The following is a 26,004-nucleotide window of genomic DNA, read 5'->3' as shown; positions in this document are numbered from 1 at the left end:
CATCCATACTCCTGCCTTTGGTTGGCGAGGGGCAAGCTAGGGCAGTAGGTCTAAATTGGAGTCTGGACAGACTTTCCAGAGAGTCAACGGAATAATGCGAATGGAACCTATTTCCAGCATGACACTGGAGAGCAATCACTGGATCAGCAACGGGCTAAGGCAGCGCCGGAAACGGGACATGGAACCGGATATTGAGGCCTCGGACTGACTGAGAATCTTGAGTGAGCAGATGGGCAGCCACAGACACACTGGGAATGGATATGCAAACCTGGGGCGGGAGTGGGGGGGGGGGGGGGGAGGTTGGGAAAGAGCCGTCACATTAGTCTTGTCCAAGGGCCCAGAATAACAATCAAATCGAGCTTTGTTCACATGTCAGTTGGACCTGGACAAAAGCCACGGTCTCAGTTATTGGCAGTGGCTGATGGCAAAAATGCCACACTCCAGGCAGCGTGTCAGCAATATACTGGTACAGACAGGGCAGTAAACAGCAGAGTGGGAGGAAAGCAACCTGAAACACTCAGCAACTGTTCAGTGAGTAGGTGAGCAGTAAAGGGTTACACTTGAAACTCCCAGGAGCCACCAAACCTAATCCCACTCCAGGAAGAGCAGGGAGGTGTGGTGCAGTAAAGTATTCAGCAGATATGTTGTTGAACCTGTAGGGTTACCTTTCAGCTGAAGGGAGGATAAAGGTTTTCCATTATCAATCAACGTTCATTATATCAGACAGCCCTGTAAAACTTTCATGCAAATCCTTTTAACAGGATACTGACAAACTTTACATTCAGAAATGTAAATATACAAAGAATTTATAGTATAATTTAAATTGGGGCGGGGGGGGGGGGCGGGAGGGTGTCTGTAATTACTAATTAATTTGAAATGGGATCCTTCAACCAAAAAAGATTGAGAACCACTGAGCTAGGGCATGAACTTTGCAACACAAAGGGCAAGGAAAAGAGTCTTAAGCACAAGAGTCATCGATGACTACTTCAGTGGCATGCCGCAACCTCTGCATAACTGGCCGTGGAGCTGGCCTAGATCGTGCAGTACCTCAGGCTCAGGTAATAATTGACAAATACACCACTTCCAGTGACCTTTTAATTTTTTTTTTTCAGTTTAATTTCAAGGTGTGGGTTGCTTTCAGTTTCAGATAACAAAGACAATGGAGCAATGGAAAGAAAAGTTATAGAAAGCATAAGGGAGAAATAATTGTTGTGGGGGGGTAGGGGGAGAAAGGTTGAGTGCAAATGAATTTCTAAACAAACTTTTGTAGTTCAGTGAAAGCCTCTTCTCTCAAAAATAATAAGGTATATACAACGAGGTTAACAAGTAACGTAAAAGAACCATCGAGAATTTGTTTTTAAAATTCTGGTATGTAATAAAATTGTATCAATACTTTTTCTCCCCAGGTACATTTCTTCAACTTCTGTTTCTTCAAAATTTAAGAGATTTAATTGAATGATTTTCAAAACAAGGTTTAGAAGTTCAATCAGGGAAAGTCATTCTTCCACTTCCAAAAGTTCTTAAAATCCAACAGCAGCCATGGGCATTTTGCACTTGGGCATTTAACCTAACTTCAAAATGAATGTTTAGTTCTAACAGCTTGTTTATTTATTCACCTAAAACTGCAGTGACACAAGTGGCAATGTTAACTTTTTTTGAAATCCTGAGTTGTGCTTCAGTTATTTATTTTAATTGAAAATTTGCCAAAAATGACTGATTACTGGAGAGAACAGGCTGCAAAAAGTACTGATGGTAGCAATATTGTCACATCTAATCCGTTTTAAAGGATTACTTTTGAGAAAACAGGGCATATTCTTAAATTTCGTTTTTTGTATTGAAATGTAGATTAAGATGAAACACAAAACATTAATTTTCATGTCATTTCATATCAGATGCACATTTATCTTCAGGCAACTTACCTTCCGGAAGCAGAGAGGAGCGGACCTGCGGGGAGAACGCTGAGCAAGGAGCAGATAAATACAGCCCAAGGATCATGGCCTAGACACTTACCTTCTGGGACAGGAGCGGACCTGCAGGGAGAACGCCGAGCAAGGAGCAGATAAATACAGCCTGAGGATCGCGGCCTAGACACTTACCTTCCGGAAGCGGAGTGGATCTGCGGGGAGAACGCTGAGCGAAGAGCAGATAAATACAGCCTGAGGATCACGGCTAGTCGCTTACCTTGCGGGAGCGGAGAGCAGTCCAGGTGCGCCAGAGTTTTGAAAAAAAAGTCAAGTGACATCACAGGAAAGCTGCAAGGTGATTGGTTGGTGAGTAACTGCTGTTAGCGAATAAGTCTAAATAGCTGGGTAAGTAACCAAAGTAAAGAGAAAGTTCTACAGTTTGTTTTTAATAAAGTGGGTTTTTTCTTTTAGGGAATCAAGATCCCTAATGTAAATAATCTAATTTTTGGGTAATTTAAGGGAGTAAATTAAGGGTAAGTCATGACAGAGCAGCTCGGCAGTGTGGAGTGCCATTCCTGCGCAATGTGGGAAATCATGGACACTTCCACTGTCCAGGGCGAACAAGTGTGCAGCTGCAGCTACTCAAAATCCGCGTTTCGGATCTAGAGCGGCGGCTGGAGACACAGTGGAACATCCGCGAGGCTAAGATCATCGTGGATAACACGTACAGGGAGGTGGTCACACCGCAGGTAAAGACTGCTCAGGCAAAAAGGGAATGGGTGACCGCCAAGCAGAGTAGAAGAACTAGGCAGCTAGCGCAGGAGTCCCTGGGTATGTTAATCTGAGTTCTTTTTGCCTTCAGTCTGGTTCAGTAAATATACCGAGTCGGATGTGTAGGTAAAATCAATTACTTTATTTGCGCAGTCGCCAGCGGACTTACTCTGAGAACAGCGGCACTGACTCCACCAGAGTCTGTCGGGTCTCCCCCAGAGTAAGTCCGCTGGCGACTGCGCAAATAAAGTAATTGATTTTACCTACACATCCGACTCGGTATATTTACTGAACCAGACTGAAGGCAAAAAGAACTCAGATTAACAGGTCCATCTCCCTATCTAAAAGATTTTCCGCTTTGGATACTGTTCGGAAAGATAGCTTCTCAGGGGAATGCAGCAAGAGCCAAGTCTGTGGCACCACAGGTGGCTCAGCTGCACAGGATGGGAGGCAGAAAAGAGTGGAAGAGCTATAGTGATAAGGGATTCTATCGTAAGGCGTTTCTGTGGCCGCAAACATGACTCCAGGATGGTATGTTGCTTCCCTGGTGCTAGGGTCAAGGAAGTCACGGAGCGGCTGCAGGACATTCTGAAGGGGGAGGGTGAACAGTCAGAGGTCGTGGTACACATTGGTACCAACAACATAGGTAGAAAGAGGGATGAGGTCCTGCAACAAGAATTTATGGAGCTAGGTGGCAGATTAAAAAGCAGGACCTCAAAGGTTGTAATCTCTGGATTACTCCCGGTGCCACGTGCTAGTGAGTATAGGAATAGGAGGTTAGAGAAGATGAATGCGTGGCTGAAGAGATGGTGTAGGAGGGAGGGCTTTAGTTTCCTGGATCACTGGGTATGTTTCTGGCGAAGGTGGGACCTGTACAAGTTAGACGGGTTGAACCTGAACCGGAACGGGACCAAATTCCTTGCTGGGACGTTTGCTGGTGCTGTTGGAGGGTTTAAAACTAATTTGGCAGAGGGATGGGATACAGAGTGTAGGTACAGTAGGGGGTGAGGCACAGTCAAATACAGAAGAGAAACTGAGTCAGTCTGGAAGGCAGAGCAGATTTAGACCTATTAAGGCACAAGCGAATAATGCAAGGCTGGATTGCATCTATTTTACTAGTAAGGCAGATGAATTGAGGGTGTTGATTAACACATGGGAATATGATATTATTGCTATCTCAGAGAATTGATTGAGGGAAGGGCAGGACTGGCAATTCAATATTCCAGGGTATAGAATCTTCAGGCGTGACAGGGGAGGGTGTAAAAGAGAAGGTGGCATTGCACTGTTGATCAAGGAGTCAATTACTGCAGTAAGGAGTGATGATATCTTAGAAGGTTCCTCAAATGAGGCCATATGGGTAGAACTTAAAAACAAAAAGGGGGCAATCACTTGGCTGGGAGTGTACTACAGGCCTCCAAACAGTCAGGAAGAGATAGAGGAGCAGATATGTAAGCAAATCTCAAACTGGTGTAAAAATAATAGGGTAATAACAGTATGGGATTTCAACCTCCCCAATATCAACTGGGATAGTCTTAGTGCAAAAGGCTTAAAGGGGGCAGAATTCTTAAAGTGCATACAGGAGAGCTTTTTGAGCCAGCATGTAGATAGTCCAACAAGAGAAGGGGCAGTAGTGGACCTAATCCTAGGGAACGAAGCTGGACAGGTGGTAGAGGTGTCAGTGGGGGAGCATTTCGGGGATAGTGTGTAAATCTGTAAGATTTAAGGTAGTTATGGAAAAGGGCAAAGAGGGACCAGAAATAAAAGTACTGAATTGGGGGAAAGCTAATTTCAATATGATAAAACAGGATCTGGCCAAAGTGGACTGAGAGCAGTTACTGTAGGAAAGTCTACATTAGACCAGTGGGAGTCATTCAAAAAGGAAATAGTGAGAGTTCAGGGCCAACATGCTCCCTAAAGGTGAAGGGTAGGACCAAGTCCGGGGAACAGAATAGAATCACAGAATAACACAGTGCAGAAGAGGCCCATCGAGTCTGCACCGATGCATTAAAGACACCTGACCTGTCTACCTAATCCCATTTGCCAGCACTTGGCCCATAGCCTTGAATGTTATGACGTGCCAAGTGCTCATCCAGGTACATTTTAAAAGGATGTGAGGCAACCCGCCTCTACCACCCTCCCAGGCAGTGCATTCCAGACCATCACCGCCCTCTGGGTAAAAAAGTTCTTCCTCAAATCCCCCTTTAACCTCCTGCCCCTCACCTTAAACTTGTGTCCCCTCGTAACTGACCCTTCAACTAAGGGGAACAGCTGCTCCCTATCCACCCTGTCCATGCCCCTCAATCTTGTACACCTCAATCAGGTCACCCCTCAGTCTTCTCTGCTCCAGCGAAAACAACCCAAGCCTATCCAACCTCCCTACATAGCTTAAATGTTCCATCCCAGGCAACATCCTGGTGAATCACCTCTGCAGCCCCTCCAGTGCAATTACATCCTTCCTATAATGTGGCGATCAGAATTGCACACAGTACTCCAGCTGTGACCTTACCAAAGTACTACACAACTCCAACATGACTTCCCTGCTTTTGTAATCTATGCCTCGATTGATAAAGGCAAGTGTCCCATATGCCTTTTTCACCACCCTATTAACCGGCCCTTCTGCCTTCAGAGGTCTATGGACAAACACGCCAAGGTCCCTTTGTTCCTCGGAACTTCCCAGTGTCAGGCCATTCATTGAATACTTCCATGTCACATTACTCCTTCCAGTGCATCACCTCACACTTTTCAGGGTTAAATTCCATCTGCCACTTTCTGCCCATTTGATCATCCCGTCTATATCTTCCTGTAACCCAAGACACTCAACCTCACTCGGCCAATCTTTGTGTCATCCGCGAACTTACTGATCCTACCCCCCACATAGTCATCTATGTCGTTTATATAAATGACAAACAATAGGGGACCCAGCACAGATGCCTGTGGTACGCCACTGGACACTGGCTTCCAGTCACTAAAACAGCCGTCTGTCATCACTCTCTGTCTCCTACAGCTAAGCCAATTTTGAATCCACCTTATCAAGTTACCCTGTATCCCATGTGCATTGGTTTTCTTGATAAGTCTCCCATGTGGGACTTCGTCAAAGGCTTTGCTGAAATCCATGTAAACTACATCAACTGCACTACCCTCATCTACACACCTGGTCACATGCTCAAAAAATTCAATCAAATTTGTTAGGCATGACCTCCCTCTGACAAAGCCATGCTGACTATTCCTAATCAAATTTTGCTTCTCCAAGTGGAGATAGATTCTCTCCTTCAGAATTTTCTCCAATAGTTTCCCTACCACGGACGTGAGACTCACTGGTCTGTAGTTCCCTGGCTTATCTCTACAGCCTTTCTTAAATAGTGGGACCACATTAGCTGTTCTCCAGCCCTCTGGCACCTCCCCCGTGGCCAGAGAGGAATTAAAAATTTGGGTCAGAGCCCCTGCAATCTCCACCCTCACCTCCCACAGGATGCTGGGACACAAACCGTCTGGACCTGGAGATTTGTTCACTTTTAAGCCTTCCAAAACCTCCAATACCTTGTCACTCCCTATGACAATTTGCTCAAGAACCTCAGTCTCTCTCTCTCTAAGTTCCATATCTACATCCTCATTCTCTTGGGTGGACAGATGTGAAGTATTCATTCAACACCCTACCAATGTCCTCTGACTCCACCCACAGATTTCCCCCTTGGTCCCTAATGGGTCCTACTCTTTCCCTGGTTATCCTCTTCCCATTGATATACTGAGAGAATATCTTGGGATTTTCCCTACTTTTACCAGCCAGAGCTTTCTCATATTGCCTCTTTGCTCTCCTAATTGCTTTCTTAAGCTTCATCCTACACTTTCTGCACTCCACTAATGCTTCCGTTGATTTGCTCTCCTTGTATTTGCTAAAAGCCTCTCTTTTCCTTCTCATCGTACCCTGAATGTTTCTGGTCATCCATGGTTCTCTGAGCTTGTTGCTCCTACCTATTACCCTCGAGGGAACATGTTGGGCCTGTACCCTCCCCATATCCTTTTTGAATGCCCCCCACTGCTCTTCTGTAGATTTCCTGACAAGTAACTCTTTTCAGTCTACCTTGGCCAGATCCTGCCTTATTTTACTAAAATTCACTCTCCCCCAATCCAAAACCTTTTTTTGCAACTTGTCTATTTCTTTCTCCATAACAAGCTTAAATTGTACCATGTTGTGGTCGCTATCACCAAAATGCTCCCCCACCAACACCTCAACCACCTGTCCGGTTTCATTCCCCAGAATTAGGTCCAGCACTGCACCCTCCCTTGTTGAATCCTCTACATATTGAGCTAAAAAGTTCTCCTGTATACATTTTAAGAACTCCACTCCATCTAAGCCCTGAACACGATGACTATCCCAATTCATGTTGGGAAAGTTGAAATCACCTAATATAATTACCCTATTATTTTTACACACCTCTGCGAATTGCGCACATATTTGCTCAATTTCTCGCTGACTATCTGGGGATCTATAATAAACACCTAGCAATGTGGCTGTCCCTTTTTTATTCCTAAACTCTACCCATAAAGCTTCATTTGATGCCCCCTCCAAGATATCATCTCTCTTTACTGCAGTAACTGACTCCTTAACGAATATTGCAATGCCCCCTCCTTAGTCTCGCCTGAAGATTCTATATCCAGGGATACTGAGCTGCCAATCCTGCCCCTCCCTCAACCATGTCTCCGTGATGGCTACTATATCACAATTCCACATGTCAATCCTTGCCCTCAACTCATCTGTTTTACCTGTAATACTCCTGGCATTAAAGTAGAGGCCATCCATCCTGGTCTTACTCCCTTGAAACTTACTTCCACTGTATTCCCTCTGACTTGTTTGCTTTCCTGTGTTTAGATGTGTCCCTATTCTGCTAGGAATCTGCGTCCCCTCCCCCTGCCAAATTAATTTAAACTCCTCCCAACAGCACTAGCAAACCCGCCAGCAAGGATGTTAGTCCCCCTCTGGTTCAAGATGTAGACCGTCCCACTTGTACAGGTCCCACCTTCCCCAGAAACGGTCCCAGTGGTCCAGGATTCTAAAACCCTCCCTCTTGCACCAACTCTTAAGCCACGCATTCATCTATGCTATTCTCCTATTTCTATACTCGCTAGCACGTGGCACTGGGAGTAATCCAGAGATTACAACCAGAGGTCCTGCTTTTTAGTCTACTGCCTAACTCCCTGAATTCTTGATGCAAGACCTCATCCCTCTTTCTACCCATGTCATTGGTACCAACATGTACCATGACCACTGCCTTATCACCTTCCCCCTTCAGGATGCCCTGCAGCCGTTCAGTGACATCCCGGACCCTGGCACCAGGGAGGCAACACACCATCCTGGAGTCACGTTGACGGCCACAGTAGCGCCTATCTGTTCCCCTGACCATAGAATCCCCAATTACAATTGCTCTTCCTCTCTTTCCCCCTTCCTGTGCAGACAGGCTGCTTGTGGTGCCAGAAGCTTGGCTCTGTCCGCACTCCTGGGAGGAATCAGCAAATGGAATACCGATTTGCAAGCGGGACCCCAGGGGACTCCTGAACTACCTGCCTGTTTCTCTTGGACTGCCTGGTGGTCACCCATTCCCTTCCTTCCTCAAGTCCCTTCAGCTGCGGTGTGACCACCTCTCCAAACGTGCTGTCCAAGATGCTCTCAGACTCGTGGATGCTCCACAGTGTTTCAAGCCGCCGTTCCAGCTCTGAAACCCGAGCTTCCAGGAGCTGCAGCTGGACAAACTTCCTGCACACATGCTGGTCCCAGGGACTGGAAATGTTCCCGAATTCCCACATGCAGCAAGAGGAGCAAACCATGGCCTTAAGCTCTCCTGCCATGATTAAGCCCTTTAAATTCAAAACTTAAGACTGTTACAGTAATAAAAAAAATCAACTAAGTCTTGCTAAAACAATGACTTACAATTCAATCCAGTTTGAAAAATACCCACCAGGACTTACTCACTAGTCAGCTGTGCTCGGCTCCCCTCACGCTCTTTGAGGACAGGTAGGAAATGAAAGGAGCTCCTTGCTCCCTCCTCACCGAACTCCCTCAGTCACAAAACTCCCACTTTAGCACTCTAATGCAGCCCCAAGTCAGCACTCCAGTGCAAACAAAGTCAGCAATGTAAGTTGGCCCAGTTTTATACTGTCTGACTCTAGCCCCTGAAAACTGGTTTAAGCCAGTTAGCTAATTAACAAGGTGCAGCTGCAAGAAGAGCCTGAGTGAACTCTGTTTAAAGCTGGTCGATAACTCACCTTCTCCAACCCAAACAGCAACTGTTAAGTTAATTTGCTAAATAAAAGACAGACAAGACTTTAGATAAAACTAACCCTTAATTACCCTCAGTAACAAAAATGGATGTCAAGGGATATAGAGGATTGGATATGGAAAAAAAAGGAGGCTTATGGCAGATGCAGAGTGCTGAAAACAGCGGAGGCCCTAGCGTATAGAAAGTGTAGCGTGGGGTACTTTAAAAAAAATTAGGAGAGCGAAGTGGGGGCATGAAAAAACACTGGAGGGAAAGGTAAAGGAAAATCCCAAGGCATCTTATCAGTATATGAAGGGCAAGGGGATAGATAACCAGGGAAAGAGTAGGGCCCATTAGGGACCAAAGTGGCAATCTGTGCGGGGAGCCGGAGGACACAGGTGAGGTTTTAAATGATTATTTTTCATCTGCGTTCAGTATGGAGAAGGACAATGTAGGTGTAGAGATCAGGGAGGGGGGACTGTGATATACTTCAACAAATTAGCATTGAAAGGGAGGAAGTATTAGCTGTTTTAGCGGGCTTAAAAGTGGTTAAATCCCCAGGCACAGATGAGAAGTATCCCGGGCTGTTATGTGAGGCAAGGGAGGAGATAGCAGGGCTCCAACACAAATTTTCAAATCCTCTCTGGCCACAGGTGAGGTACCAGAGGACTGGAGGACAGCGAATGACAGAGAAAGGTAGCAGGCATAAACCAGGTAATTACAGGCCGGTGAATCTAACATCAGTGGTAGGGAAACTATTGGGAAAAAATTCTGAGGGACAGGATTAATCTCCATTTGGAGAGGCAGGGATTAATCAGGGATAGTCAGCATGGCTTTGTCAGGGAGAGATCGTGTCTAACTAACTTGATTGAATTTTTCAAGGAGGTGACTAGATGTGTAGATGAGGGTAAAGCAGTTGATGTAGTCTACATTGACTTCAGTAAAGCTTTTGATAAGGTGCCGCATGGGAGACTGGTTAAGGTGGTAAGAGCCCATGGGATCCAGGGTAATTAGGCAAATTGGATCCAAAATTGGCTTAGTGGCAGGAGGCAGTGGGTGATGGTCGAAGGTTGTTTTTGCGAGTGGAAGCCTGTGACCAGTGGTGTACCGCAGGGATCAGTGCTGGGTCCCTTGCTGTTTGTAGCGTACATTAATGATTTAGACGTGAATATAGGAGGTAAGATCAGCAAATTCGCAGATGATGCGAAAATTGGTGGTTGTCGTAAATAACGAAGAGGAAAGCCTTAGATTACAGGACGCGATAGATGGGCTGGTAAGATGGGCGGAGCAGCAGCAAATGGAATTTAACCCTGAGAAGTGTGAGGTGATGCATTTTGGGAGGACTAACAAAGCAAGAAAATATACAATGGATGGTAGGGCCCTAGGAAGTAGAGACGGTCAGAGGGACCTTGGTGTACTTGTCCATAGATCACTGAAGGCAGCAGCACAGGTAGATAAGGTGGCTAGGAAGGCATACGGGATACTTGCCTTTATTAGACGAGGCATGGAAAATAAGAGTAGGGAGCTGTATAAAACTCTAGTTAGGCCACAGCTGGAGTACTGTGTACAGTTTTGGGCACCACACTATATGAAGAATGTGATTGCACTGGAGAGGGTGCAGAGGAGATTCACCAGGATGTTGCCTGGGCTGGAGCATTTCAGCTAGGAAGAGAGACTGGAAAGGCTAAGGTTGTTTTCCTTAGAGCAGAGAAGGCTGAGGGGGGAAATGATTGAGGTATACAAAATTATGAGGGGCATTGATAGGATAGATAGGAAGAAACTTTTTCCCTCAGCGGAGGGTTCAATAACCAGGGGGCATAGAGGTTTAGAGGGGATTTGATGAAAACTTTTTTCACCCAGAGGGTGGTTGAAATCTGGAACACACTGCCTGAAGGGGTGGTAGAGGCAGGAACCCTCACAACATTTAAGAAGTATTTAGATGAGCACTTGAAATGCCATAGCATACAAAGCTACGGGCCAAGAGCTGGAATATGGGATTAAAATAGATAGGTGCTTGATGGCCGGCACAGACACGACGGGCCGAAGGGCCTGTTTCGGTGCTGTATAACTCTATGACTCTAACATAACTCTTTCTGAGCTACTATTTGACTGACTTTGAGCTATAATCGTATTTTAATTTCCGGCAACCCTGTGTTTGAGCAACAGGCATCGGTGTTCCAATTATGTCTTTTCTCAGCCCTGATTATGTTTTTACTGTCTAAAAATACAGATGTTATAATAGTTTTAATGCATCAGTTGTGTAGTAAAGTTGAGCCGGTGGGAGGACGGAATGTTCTTGCCACCTAGGCCCCAAGAATTCTTAATGTATCTCCTTTCATTCAGTTAAACTGAGCTAAGATCAACAACACTTTTCCCTCACCACCCCTAATTCTCTCAGACCTGTCAATTTCAACACTGCACCCAAACCATCTTCAGTTGCTTCATCAATGACCTTCCTTCAATCATAAGTCAGAGGTGGGGATGTTCGCTGATGATTGCACAATGTTCAGAACCATTCGTGACTCCTCAGACACTGAATCAGTCTGTGTAGAAATGCAGCAAGACCTGGACAATATCCAGGCTTGGGCTGATAAGTGGCAAGTAACATTTGCGCCACACAAGTGCCAGGCAGTGACCATCTCAAACAAGGGAGAATCTAACCATCTCCCCTTGACATTACCATCGCTGAATCCCCCACTATCAACATCCTGGGGGTTACCATTGACCAAAAACCGAACTGCACTAGCCATATATATATACACCGTGGTTACAAGAGCAGGTCAGAGGTTAGGAAACCTGCAGAAAGTAACTCACCTCCTGACCCCCCAAAGCCTGTCCACCATCTACAAGGCAAAAGTCAGGAGTGTGATGGAATACTCTCCACTTTCCTGGATTGGTGCAGCTCCAACAACACTCAAGAAGCTCGACACCATCCAGAACAAAGCAGCCCACTTGACTGGCATCCCATTCACAACATTCACTCCCTCGACCACTGACACACAGTGGCAGCAGTATGTATCATCTACAAGATGCACTGCAGCAATGTACCAATGCTCCTTTAGCAGCACCTTCCAAACCAGCGACCTCTACCAACTAGAAGGACAAGAGCAGCAGATGCATGGAAACACCACCACCTGCAAGTTCCCATCCAAGCCACACACCATCCTGACTTGGAACTATATTGCCGTTCCTTCACTGTCGCTGGGTCAAAATCCTGGATCTCCCTTCCTAACAGCACTGTGGGTGCACCTGCACCATATGAACTGCAGCAGTTCAAGAAGGCAGCTCACCATCACCTTCTCAAGGGCAATTAGGGATGGGCAATAAAATGCTGGCCTAGTCAGCGACGCCCACATCTCATGAACCAATAAAAAAATCAACATGTAGAGAGAGTTTCTCTGCAATTATGAATGCTGGGAAAAGAACGACCCATTTCACAAAAGCTACTCTGGCATTTTATGCAGACCTATTTTGTGGACATTAACAGTTTTCTGACATAAGCGATTCTCCCTAAAACTGGTTAAAAAGTGAAAGTTTCATGCTTGCAACACAGCCTTTACTAACTTAAGCAATGTACCATCTATACAGCTCAAGCTTCCTATAACTAAAATAGTCACAGAGCCCTTACAGCAGAGAAGGAGGCCATTTAGCCCATCGAGTCCATGCTGGCTCTCTGTCGAGCAATCCAATCAGTCCCATTCCCCCACTCTATCCCAAGAGCTCTGCAAGTTTATTTCCTTCAAGTGCCCATCCAATTTCCTTTTGAAACCAGATTGTTTCCACTCCCACCACCCTTGTAGGCTGTGAGCTCCAGGTTATTGCCACTCATTGTGTAAAAATGTTCTTCCTCATTCCCCCTGCATCTCTTGCCCAAAACCTAAAATCTGTGTCCTTGTACCATCAGCTAATAGGAACAGCTTTTCTTTGTCTACCTTATCTAAGCCTGTCATAATCTCGTACATCGCTATCAAATCTCCCCTCAATCGCCTTTGCTCCAAGGAAATCAACCCCAGCTTCTCCAACCTAACTTTGCAGCTAAAATCCCTCATCCCTGGAACCATTCTAGTAAATCTCTCCTGCAGCCTCACATCCTCCCTAAAGTGGTGACCAGAACTGGTCAGAATACTCAAGTTGTGGCCCAAGCAGACCCCTATAAAAATATAATTCCAAGATGCATAATGAATGGTAGCTGACTGGAAACTTGCTTTTGAATTCCCCAAGCCAAAGGCTGCTTCTGCATTTATGTAGTACACCATGACTGGGAAAATCGCAGTGAGTTTAGGACCACTGTTTTGTACCTCCTGGCAGCCAGATCCATATCTGCATAAAGATGAACCTAGGATGAAGAGTGTGTATGCTTGGTGGGTTATCAGTAGAACAAAAATGAATCACAAAGATGATTAATAATTTAAACTTAATCTTGGGCTCTGCATTTACTGAAACTATTAATAATTACTGAAGCAACATGAATTATATTCATTTCATCAACTAATTAACCACCATCCATCTGCAGCAAATACAGAACAGACTCGAGTTGTTTGGACAGTTATGCGAGTGCTTAAGTTGTGGAGATCTAATGACTGCACAAAATGACATCAGGATTTCAGGACTACAGAGTGAGCACAGAATGCTCTGGACGGAGTACTGCAATTTATATACAATTACAATTTTTACACGAATAATTCCCTTTGGATTGTTGCAATTAAGTGTGAAAGTAAATTCTCATCTGCTTTGCTGACAGTGCATTCACAAATCGTTTTCGGATACAATATATCCAATCAGCACACAGGGATCTCACATTTGTAGTTTGCGCCTGTGAACTTTCTGTGCCGGCTTACAGGCGGCCTCTCGCTTCTCAGAACTTCTCATATGACAGTTGCTACCACAAAACCACTGGAAGATGCTCAACTATATGGAACCCAACCGTTACAAAGTAAATGCAATACAGTCCCCACCACTTAAAATGTCCATAATTAAAAGTCATTCATTCATGTTTACCCAAAATCACTTACAATTGTCAATTTCAAAGTTTCCAGTTAGAGCATCTTAGAATCATACAACATTTATGGCTCAGAAAGAGGCCACTTGGCCCATCATGTCTGCGCCGGCTGATAAACGAGTCATCCAGCCTAATTCCACCTTCCAGCATTTGGTCCGTAGCCTTGCGGTTTACGGCACTTGAGGTGCCTATCCAGACACCTCTTAATTGAGTTGAGGGTTTCTGCCTCTACTACCCTTTCAGGCGGTGAGTTCCAAACCCCCACCACCTTCTGGGTGATAAACGTTTTCCTCATCTCCCTTCAGATCTTTCTACCAATCACTTTAAATATATGTTGCCTAGTCACTGACCTCACTGCTAAGGTAAATAGGATCTACCCACCCACTCTATCCTAGCCCCTCACAATTTTGTACATCTCAATCAAATCTCCCCTCAGCATCCTCTGTTCCAAGGAGAACAACCCCAGCCGATCCAATCTTACCTCATAACTGCAGTTTTCCAGTCCTGGCAACATAGTCGTAAATCTCCTCTGTACCCTCTCCAGTGTAATTATATCCTTTCTGTAATGAAGTGACCAGCACACAGTACTCAAGTAGTGGCCTAACTAATGTTTTACACAGGTCCAGCATAATCTTCCTGCTCTTATATTCTATACCTCGGCCAATAAAGGAAGGGATTCCATATGTCTTAACCACCTATCGACCTGTCCCGCTACCTTCAGGGATCTGTGGGCATTCACTCCAAGGTGCCTCACTTCCTCTACACCTTTCAGTATTCTCTCATTAATTGTCTATTCCTTCACCTTATTTGACTTCCTCACTTCTCCGGTTGAATTCCATTTGCCACTTTTCTGCCCATCTGACCAGTCCATTGATATCTTTCAGCAGTCTACAGCTATCCTCCTTGCAATTAACCACAAATCAATCTTTTTGTCATCTGCAAACTTCTTGATTATGCCCCCTATATTTACATCTAAACTGTTAATATATATACCACAAAAAGGAGACCTAGTACTGAGCACTGCGGAACGCCACTGTAAACAGCCTTCCAGTTGCAAAAATACCTGTCAACATTTACCCTTTGTTTCCTGCCACAGAGCCAATTTTGTATCCAGCTTGCTGCATTTCCCTGGATCCCATGGGGTTTAATTTTTTAAAAACAGTCTGCCATGTGGGACCTTGTCAAAAGCCTTGCTAAAATCCATGTAAACCATATCAACTGCACTACCCTCATCAATCAATTTGTTACTTATTCAAAAAATTCAATCAAGTTAGTTAGACACTATCTTCCCTTAATAAATCGATGCTGACTATCCTTGATTAATTCCTGCCCTTCGAAGAGACAGTTTATTCTGTCTCAGAATTGATTCCAATAATTTTCCCATTACTGAGGCAAGACTGACTGGCCTGTAATAATTCGGTCTATCCTTCACTTCCTTTTTCAACAGAGGTACAAAGTTTGCAATTCTCCAATCCTCCAGCACCACACCTGTGTCCAGCGAGGACTGGAAAATGATGGTCAGACTTTCTGCTATTTCCTCCCTGGCTTCTTTTAGGAGCCTCCTGGGGTACATTTCATCTGGCCCTGGTGATTTATTCACTTTCAAGGATGCTAATCCCATTAATACTTACACTCTCCCTATGTTTATCACATCCAAAACTTCACACTCCTCAGTTTGCAAGTTCTCCCTGTGACCACGTGGGTTTTCGCCGGGTGTTCCGGTTTCCTCCCACCGCCAAAGACTTGCAGGTGATAGGTAAATTGGCCATTATAAATTGCCCCTAGTGTAGGTAAGTGGTAGGGAATATGGGATTACTGTAGGGTTAGTGTAAATGGGTGGTTCTTGGTCGGCACAGACTCGGTGGGCCGAAGGGCCTGTTTCAGTGCTGTATCTCTAAATAAAATATCTGTATCATCCCTTCTTTTGTTAAGACAGACTCAAAGTATTCATTAAGAACCATACCAACACCTTCCACCCCTACATGTAAGATACCTTTTTGGTCTTTTATGGGCCCTAATCTTTACTTAGTCATCCTCTTACTCTTAATATATTGGATAAAACATCTTTGGGTTCACCTTGATTTTGATTGCCAATATTCTTTCATACCCTTTCTTTGCTTTCCTAATTTCCTTTTTGATTTCACCCCTCCACTTTCTCTACTCCTCTTGGTGTTCTGTAATATTAAGTTCTCGATGTCAGACATAAGCTTTCCTTTTCTGCCTCGTTTTACCCTGTATACTCCTTGACATCCAGGGGCTCTAGATTTAGCCGTCCCACCCCAGAATAAAAGTTATTAACCAAGATTGATAAATGTACTAGAGTTTTAGTTATTATAATAAACCTGATGCATTTCTGAGCGATGCTGGAATTGCCTGTAAATCTTTGGTATCACAGGCAGTGAGGAAAGAAGGTAGAAACCTGAACCAGCCCCACTCCAGTAGGCTCCCGTTGTTTTTCTGGCCTCATCAATCAGGAGAAAAAAGGGGGCCTGGTCCAGCCTCTGTATATGAACGCTCTCCCTCTTGTGTTTCTCATCCTTTCAGATACACCCAAACACTGTAACGGATCTCTTCATTTTCCCTCACCGTTGGAGTAGTTACTGCTGGCCCCCTTGCAGTATCCACATTTGTAACCTTCATCGTCGGCGAAATACTCGAGGATACTGAGGAGACTGTCACCGCTCTTGGCGGCCATGATCGCCAAACAGCTGTTGCCGGGCCCACAGCGCGCGCATGTCCCGTTCCGACCGACCAATCAGAGAGCACGGCTCCGCGGGCGGGCGCGCGGCTGTGCACCCGCAGCCGCCCCGGCCTTGGGGGCGCGCCTGTGCACCCGCCGCCGCTCCGCGACTGCGCACTGCCCTGGGACTGGTTAATCGTTCACGTCTGGCACTGTGGAAAGAAGGCCGAGTGCCCCTTGTTGAGACTGTACAAAGTGTATAGTATAATGTGGTCCCTTCGAGCTGTTGCACTCAGCTCCCACTTTTGTGACCGCTATTTATTATTTTACGTGGAGAACCCAACAGTCCAGGAGAGATCAGGTGCATACATCCCGCGATATATTTATATGTGTGTGTCCTTAATAAAAAATGAAGATGTTACCGGATAAAACCCCCAGCCCGGCTGACGCAGCCAAAATCCTCGATTTTGTGCTTAAGCTCCTGTGGTAGGGCTGGCGGTTGTGTTTTTAAAGAATTAAAAGGATCTCACTTGTACACTAAATTGAGATTTTTAATGCTCAGGTTTGGGAACCAAACAGATTCTGCATCGCAGCGATCTTGCAAAAAGTGGTTCGAGATATAGAGGCCTACACTCACTACTAAAGCCTCAGTCACAATGTTATTTGTTGAAGCAGTAGGGAAATACGGAATCTGACACTAGGAAGGGTTCATGATTAAATACATGGTAGCAAGCTTCTGACTTACCCGTGGACACTTTACCATCATCCGAACCACAATACCCACAAAGATAATCGGTCTTTAAACCTTTGTATTCCACGATTGAATACATCCCCTGTCGTTTGTTTAACCTCGTTCAATCCAATGGCAATTCTTTTTTACATTTCCGACCGACCCAAGGCTTTACGGGATAAAAAAAACCTCGATAACACCAAGTCACATGCCAACTCAGAAATAATGCTCGTAGCATTCTTCAAAGCGCTATTTTAAAAATCCCTCGCAACTAGATATGTGACTGAAGAACGAGAAAGAGGGTGACGCATTTTTACTGACTAAATTTGCAAATTTGGCGGTTACCTATTTACCTTTTGCAAAATATTTTAAAGTACAAATAGTTGTAATTTTCTTCTTGTATATTGTCAGCAACTAAACTCAGCCTGTAATAGTATGTTAACATGACAATTGTGCTATTTTGTGTCTTATCGTTAGCCATTGACGATCAAGTTAATCGTATCGACTAGATTAGTATTGTAGAAGTGTGCAACTTTAATTCCATTCACTCACTTTAAACTATGCAAAATGTGGTTATCTTGATCTGTCGGCAAGGGGTTAAGAGAGAAAGTTACACCTGGGCAGAATGAAGTTTATTCAGGAGCTTCCCATACGCACAGCTCAGAATTATCACATTGCCAATTCTAAACCAAATAGTAAAGCTGCTATTAGACCAGCGGCTGTACGGTAGTGATTCGAATTAAATAATCCTTTTCTACATAGCAACTAGCTCGAATTATCTTTTATCAAAAGCACCTGTAATCGCAGCAGCATTAAACATTTTCCTACATACTTATTCTGTCAAAAGCTAAATGCAACTTAAGTTCTGAAATGATTGTAATTGATTTAAATGTCAAATATACTGCTTTTTTTCTTATCCACGGTTCGTTAGGACAAGTCAATATATTAAAATAATCATGTACTAGAAGGGACTCGCAAAACATTTGCAGTCAAATTAGTATCTATTGCAACAGTACAAAATTTCTAGTTAGTCTTTCAGCAAAGACTTTATCAGAATCAAAACTTTTCACTCTGGAAAAAGTTTCATTAAGCTGTCTGTGTAAAAACAGGCCGAGGAATATCCATGTAAGTTTGGTCAATAGTCTGGCCTTGTGAATCGTTTATAGTCATAGAATATGAAAGTCTAATTGGGAACTGTTTTCTCCTGAGTTGAAAAAGCAGGTTTACATCTGACAGGTTCAATATTATTTGAGGAATCATAGAAAGTTTAAGGCACAGAACGAGGCCACTTGGCCCATCGTGTCTATGCCGGCCGAAAAACTATCCACCTATTCAAATCCCACCTTCCAGTATTTGGTCCGTAGCCCTGCAGATTACAGCACATGAGGTGCATATCCAGACTCTTTTTGAATGAGTTGAGGGTCTCTGCCTCAACTACCCTTTTAAGCAGTGAGATCCAGACCCCCATCACCCTCTGACTGAAAAAAAATTTCTCATCTCCCCTCTAATTTTTCTACCAATCATTTTAAATCTATGCCCCTTCATCACTGACCTCTCTGCTAAGGTGAATAGACCCTTAACCTCTACTCTATCCAGGCCCCTCAAAATTTTGTACATCTCAATCAGATCTCCCCTTAGCCTTCTTTGTTCCAAGGAGAACAACCCCATCCTATCCAATCTTTCCTCATAGCTGCATTTTTCTGGCTCTTCCACCTCCCTGCTTTTGTATTCTATACCTTGGCTAATAAAGGAAAGGATTGCATGTGCCTTCTTAACAACCTTATCAACCTGTCCTGCTATCTTCAGGGATCTGTGGACATTCACTCCAAAGTCCCTCACTTCCTCTACGCTTCTCAGTATTTTCCCATTAATCATGTATTCCTTTGCCTTGTTTGACTTCCCCAAATGCATCACCTCACCCTTCACCAAGTTGAATTCCATTTGCCACTTTTCTGCCCATCTGACCAGACCATCAATATCTTCCTGCAGCCGACAGCTATCCTCCTCGCTATCTACCACATGGCCAATCTTTGTATCGTCTGCAAACTTCTTGATCATGCCCCCTACATTTACATCCAAATCGTTAATATATACCACAAAAGGTTGGGGACCCAGTACTGAGCCCTGCGGAACGCCACAGGAAACAGCCCTCCAGTCGTTAAAACAACCGTCAACAATTACCCTTTGTTTCCTGACACTGAGCCAATTTTGTATGCACCTTGCTGCATTTCCCTGGATCCCATGGGATTTTATTTTTTAACCAGTCTGCCATGTGGGACCTTGTCAAAAGCTTTGCTAAAATCCATGTAAAGCATATCAACTGCACTACCCTCATCTATCTTCCTTGCTACTTCAAAACATTTGATCAAGTTGGTCAAACAAGATCTTCCCTTAATAATTCCATGCTGACTGTCCTTGATTAACCTGTGCCTTTCTAAGTGACATTTTATCCTGTCTCAGAATAGATTCCAAAAATTTGCCCACTACTAAGGTTAGACTGACTGGCCTGTCATTATTCGGTCTATCCTTCACTCCCTTTTTAAACAGGGGCACAATGATAGCAGTTCTCCAATCCTTCAGCACCTCCTGTATCCAGTGAGAACTGGAAAATGATGGTCAGACCCTCTGCTATCTCCTCTCTTGCTTTTTTTTAACAGCCTAGGATACATTTCATCTGGCCCTGGTGGTTTATCAACTTTCAAGGATGCTAATCCCATTAAAATTGTTTTCACTGGATTGACGGAGGTGAAGGGGCGACCTGATAGAGGTTTACAAAGTTATGAGTGGCATGGACAGAGTGGATAGTCAGAAGCTTTTTCCCAGGGTGGAAGAGTCAGTTACTAGGGGACATAGGTTTAAGGTGCGAGGGGCAAAGTTTAGAGGGGATGTACGAGGCACGTTTTTTACACAGAAGGTGGTGAGTGCCTGGAACTTGCTGCCAGGGGAGTTGGTGGAGGCAGGTACGATAGCGACGTTTAAGAGGCATCTTGACAAATACATGAATAGGATGGGAATAGAGGGATACGGACCCCGGAAGTGCAGAAGGTTTTAGTTTAGATAGGCATCATGATCGGCGCAGGCTTGGAGGGCCGAATGGCCTGTTCCTGTGCTGTTTTGTTCTTTGTTCTAATATTTCTTCTTTCCCTATGTTTATAATATTCAATACTTCACACTCTTCCTCCTTAGCTACAATATCTGTATCGTCCCCCTCTTTTGTGAAGACAGACGCAAAATATTCTTTAAGAACCATACCAATATCTTCCACCCCTGCACATAGGTTACATTTTTGGTCTTTTATGGGTGCTACTCCCTTCTTAGTTATCCTCTTACTCTTAATGTATTGAAAAAACATCTTTGGGTTCACCTTGATTTTGCTTGCCAATATTCTTTCATGCCTCATACTGTCCCGGCAGACCCATTGTTTCAGCCTGTTCCTGCCCCACTGAACTTATTTATTCCTATCTTGACTCTATCTTTTCTTCCCTGGTCCAGTCTCTTCCCACCTACATCCATGACTCTTCTGATGCCCTATGTCATCTTGACAATTTCCAGTTTCCTGGACCCAACCGCCTCCTCTTCACTATGGACGTCCAATCTCTCTACACCTCCATCCCCGACCAGGATGGGTTGAGGGCTTTCCGATTCTTTCTTGAACAGGGGCCCAACCAGTCCCCATCCACCACCACCCTCCTCTGCCTGGCTGAACTTGTTCTCACATTGAACAACTTCTCCTTCAACTCCACTCACTTCCTTCAAGTAAAAGGTGTTGCTTTGGGTACACGCATGGGTCCTAGTTATGCCTGTCTTTTTGTGGGATATGTCGAACATTCCTTGTTGCAGTCCTACTCAGGCCCCCTTCCCCCAACTCTTTTTCTGGTACATTGACTGTATCGGTGATGTTTCCTGCTCCTACCCCAAACTGAAAAACTTTATCAACTTTGCTTGTAATTTCCACCCTTCTCTCACCCTTACATGATCCATCTGTGACACTTCCCTTCCTCGACTTCCCTGCCTCCATCTCTGGAAATAGGCTGTCTACTAATATTCATTATAAGCCCACCGACTCCTCCAGCTACCTCGACTACAGTTCTTTACATCCTGCCTCCTGTGAGGACTCCATTCCATTCTCCCAGTTTCTCTGTCTCCGACGCATTTGCTCTGATGATGCAACCTTCCACGACAGCGCTTCTGATATGTCTTCCTTTTTCCTCAACGAGGATTCCCCCACCCCCCATAACTGTGGTTGAGAGGGCCCTCAACCATGTCTGGCCCATTTCCCACACCTCTACCCTCACCCCTTCCCCTCCCTCCCAGAACCACAACAGGGTTCCCCTTGTCCTCACTTTCCACCCCACCAGCCTCCACATCCAAAGGATCATTCTCCGCCATGTCCAGCATGATGCCACTACCAAATACATTTTCCCCTCTGCTCCCCTGTCAACATTCTGAAGGGATCGTTCCCTCCACGACACCCTGGTCCACTCCTCCATTACCCCCAACACCTCGTTCCCTTCTCGCGGCACCTTCCCATGCAATCGTAGGAGGTGTCATACCTGCCCATTCACCTCCTCTCTCCTCACTATCCAAGGCCCCAAACACTCCTTTCAGGTGAAGCAGCAATTTACTTGTACTTCTTTCAATTTAGTATACTGTATTCGCTGCTCACAATGTGGTCTCCTCTACACTGGGGAGACCAAACACAGATTGGGTGACCGCTTTGCGGAACACATCCGCTCAGTCCAAAAGCATGACCCTGAGCTTCCGGTTGCTAGCCATTTCAACACATCTCCCTGCTCTCATGCCCACATATCTGTCCTGGGATTGCTGCAGTGTTCCAGTGAACATCAACGCAAGCATTTCATTTGCCGATTAGGCACGCTACAGGCTGCCGGACTGAACATTGATTTTAATAATTTCAGAGCATGACGGGCCCCCTTTTTATTTTTAGCTATTTTTTCTTTTCTCTTTATTTATTTTATTTAATTTTGTTTAATCATTTATTTTTTTACCATGTGCCTACCCACTGCTTTTTTAGTCATGTTTATGCTTTGGACCACGTTGTTCTATTTTTCTGTCATTTAACACCCTGTCTGCACTAACGCTTTGTCTTTCAGCACACCATTAACATACCGTTTGCTTTTGCTCCATGACCTTCTGGTCAGTTATTCTCTGTGACCTTGTCCTATTAACACCTCTTTTGTCATCTCTTGCCCCACCCCCATTTTATTTGCTTAAAACCTATTACATTGCTAACCTCTGCCAGTTCTGATGAAGGGTCACTGACCTGATACGTTAACTCTGCTTCTCTCTTCACAGATGCTGCCAGACCTGCTGAGTATTTCCAGCATTTCTTGTTTTTATTTCAGATTTCCAGCATCTGCAGTATTTAGCTTTTATTCTTTCATGCCCTCTTTGCTTTCCTAATTTCCTTTTTGATTTCGGCCCTCCACTTCCTATACTCCTCTCAGCTTTCTGTAGTATTTGCAGTAACGCCAGTGTCAATCTTGACCCTGAGTGTATGTTTGCCAGTTTTCTTTGGGCATGTGATGTTCATAGTGGCAAAAGCTTCCAGTTGTTTGACTATGTGAAATGCCTGCTTGTCTTTTGGCTGAGAATTGCTTCGCTCTGAGCCTTATTTCAGGTCTGTTTCACTGCATCACCTTGTGTTTATGCAGGTCTCAGGAGTTTTCCTTGCTACTGTTGCTGCATCTGTCATCTGTTTGTTTGTGTCTGACCATGACTTCTGGCTACATCTTTGGAGCCAGAATTCCTACATAGGTGGGCCCAGTGTTCTTTTGTACCGCATGCCTTGTACAGATCTTGAAATGCAGGACAATGTTGTGGGAGTGGGACCAATCACACTTACCACACAGCTTGCTTGCTCTTTTTGACCTGGTTTTCATGCAGATGTTGTTGGCTGCACCTAGTACGAATAAACTATTTCCACTGGTTGGAGATTCTAAAACTAGGGGGCACAGTCTAAAAATTAAGACCAGACCTTTCAGGAGAGATGTTAGGAAGCACTTCTTCACGCAATGGGTGGTAGAGGTTTGGAACTCTGTCCCACAAACAGCAGTTGAAGCTAGAACAGTTGTTAATTTTAAATCGGAGATAGATGGATTTTTGTTAAGCAAAGATATTAAGGGATATGGGCCAAAGGCAGGTATATGGAGTTAGGCCGCAGATCAGTCATGATCTCACTGAATGGTAGGACAGGCTCGAGGGGCTGAATGGCCTACTCCTGTTCCTATCTTCCTATGTTCCTATTGAGTTCTTGGTGTCTGATATAAGCTTTTCTTTTCTGCCTTATCTTACTCTGTAGGCTCCTTGACATCCACGGGGCTCTAGATTTGGCTGTCTCCCTTTTTCTTTGTGGGAACATGTTCCCTCTGAACCCCTTGAATCTCCCCTTTGATTGCCTCATAATAAATACACACTCCATTTTCTTGAAACCTGCCTGTTATAACTTCAGCATTTATCATGGAAGAAAGCAACTTCTTGACTACCAATCTTTTTCCATGACAGTCCTTGTTTAGGAGTCAAGTTTCATAGCAACATTATAACCGCTCCTTCCTTGAGTCTAAGGTTGCCCAGTGTCATGCCCATTGGAGATAGACTGTGTAGAAACTCTAGAGGGACGATTATCATCTTCTGTGTCTGTAGAATTAATGCTGATGTAATCTTTTAATTCACTTCAGTGTTCTAAAACTTTTCCATTCAAATCTAGTAAATCTGCATTGTTAGCACAAAGAATAGCTTTCAAATAATAAGTTGTATTGAATAATTGTTCCTGCCATTTTGCCACACTTAACCAGTTCCATCATCTCATCCACCCCTCCAGTGCCTTCATCCTATTCCATCCCTCCATCTCACTCTTGCCATCCCAATCCCTCCCATTAATCCCATCCCTTATGGAAACAATCTCTCCAGTCAGGGTAACTATTGTTGGGCTCCCCTTACCTTCTGCTGTATTTGTTCGCCACCAACCCTCCCCCACCCCACTGCCAAACGTTGGCAACCGCACCAGTCCTCCGTGTGCCAGGCACCTCACACCAAATAAACCTACCAAGACACGCCTCTTAAACTGACCAATCAAAACAGTCTATACAGGCTAAAACTATAATAGATGGTTGAGATCTACAACAAAGTACAAAATAGTGGTAGAATGAGGAGAGACTGGAGTGGGAAATCTTTCATTTTTGTGATTCTGTAGTGGCATCATGTCCCATATCTTCAAGTTATATATGATCAGTTTATACCATTCATTAAGTAATTTTAACAAAAATATTAAATACAAACATGTTGATGTGCAGCGTGAAGACTAGTTCCGATGATGACGTAGATGTCTTCCAACTCCTTGCTATTAATTGTATTCAGTTAAGCCTCACAAAAAATGGTAAATTATTTAGGCCTTGCTATGTCACTAAAAAGCCACTGGGATGGTTTCCTCAAAAGGCTGGAAAGTAAAGATATGAGCCAGTGTAATAGTGAGTCATATAGAACTGATGATTCTGGATTTGATTTCTGTTGATTAAGTTAGCAGATTGCAGCACTGAATTGTGAACCCTTTTTCCCAATCAAATAGCTTGCAGATGTTCAGAGCTAAGGCTTCTATGGATAACCTGCATTTGATTGAGGTAATAAATCTTGTGCCTGTGGGACAATACCCCAACAAGGAATCAGTGCCTTCTGGGAGGCTGGAAAGAAAATTGGCAAGAAAGAAAAACTCAACAATGCAAAATTGCTCACGAGTTCACTTGATATTTTTATATGACAAACTACCATTGGCAATATGTTTTTAGTTTAGTTTAGAGATACAGCACTGAAACAGGCCCTTCGGCCCACCGAGTCTGTGCCGACCATCAATCACCCATTTATACTAATCCTACACTAATTACATATTCCTACCACATCCCCACCTGTCCCTGCATTTCCCTACCACCTACCTATACTAGGGGCAATTTATAATGGCCAATTTACCTACCAACCTGCAAGTCTTTTGGCTTGTGGGAGGAAACCGGAGCACCCGGAGAAAACCCACGCAGACACAGGGAGAACTTGCAAACTCCACACAGGCAGTACGCGGAAATGAACCTGGGTCGCTGGAGCTGTGAGGCTGCGGTGCTAACCACTGCGCCGCACTGTGGTAAGGGAGTGTGAGAAATCAAAACCACCATTTTTCTGCCAATCAGAATATTAAGACATCCTGTGTATTTGGTGAGAAATTGGTGCATTGGAATAGCACTGGAGGAACTGTTTAGTTTGCTTTCATTTTTCTTGCAGACCACGAAGAGCAGCCTGAGTCCAACTTTAATAATGGAAAAAATAGCAACTTACATGTAAAACAAAGTGAATAGTCCAACAGCAAGTGAGTAACTAAATGTAGTCTTACTACATTAATCAAATTTATCAATTTAATGAAGAACCCTGTTTATATAGTGTTCATCAAACAAAACAATGTCACAGGAAATTTAACATTTCAATTCCGATGTGAGCAAATGTTCAGTTCACAATACCATTTGAAATTAGTGAATAGTTAGCTTTGGGCTAAGTAGGCACGAGAGATCAATTTAATTGTGTTTTGAGGAAAATCCGTACAGATAAATGGAATGCAATAGATGTTGCATGTATGGATTTTCATAAAACATTAAGATTAATCAAGAAATACC

At 44.3% G+C, this 26,004-nt stretch overlaps 1 protein-coding gene and 1 long non-coding RNA gene across 6 annotated transcripts in view; one reads left to right on the top strand and one right to left on the bottom strand.

Annotated features, from left to right (window-relative positions):
• The window catches only part of LOC137380662 (arginyl-tRNA--protein transferase 1), a 297,262-nt gene extending 279,684 nt beyond the window's left edge, over window positions 1-17,578 (bottom strand). For 4 of the 5 annotated variants that reach the window (XM_068052847.1, XM_068052849.1, XM_068052850.1 and 1 more), the window contains exon 1: window positions 16,512-16,657. In XM_068052847.1, the coding sequence (XP_067908948.1) occupies window positions 16,512-16,620 (109 nt within the window). In that variant the 5' untranslated portion in view covers window positions 16,621-16,657. Of the gene's footprint in view, window positions 1-16,511; window positions 16,658-17,350 lie in introns of those variants that run through there. The other variant, XM_068052848.1, reaches the window with a different exon arrangement.
• Window positions 16,767-26,004, top strand: part of LOC137380664 (uncharacterized) — a 13,434-nt gene continuing 4,196 nt past the window's right edge. Inside the window, exons 1-2 of the long non-coding RNA XR_010977059.1 lie at window positions 16,767-16,966; window positions 25,619-25,703. This is a non-coding gene — a long non-coding RNA (uncharacterized lncRNA). The remainder of the gene's footprint in view (window positions 16,967-25,618; window positions 25,704-26,004) is intronic.

The sequence above is a fragment of the Heterodontus francisci genome, chromosome 20 (genome assembly GCF_036365525.1).
Source record: "Heterodontus francisci isolate sHetFra1 chromosome 20, sHetFra1.hap1, whole genome shotgun sequence".
In the NCBI taxonomy this organism is placed as follows: Eukaryota; Metazoa; Chordata; class Chondrichthyes; order Heterodontiformes; family Heterodontidae; genus Heterodontus; species Heterodontus francisci.
This window is presented reverse-complemented; position numbering and strand designations above follow the sequence as displayed.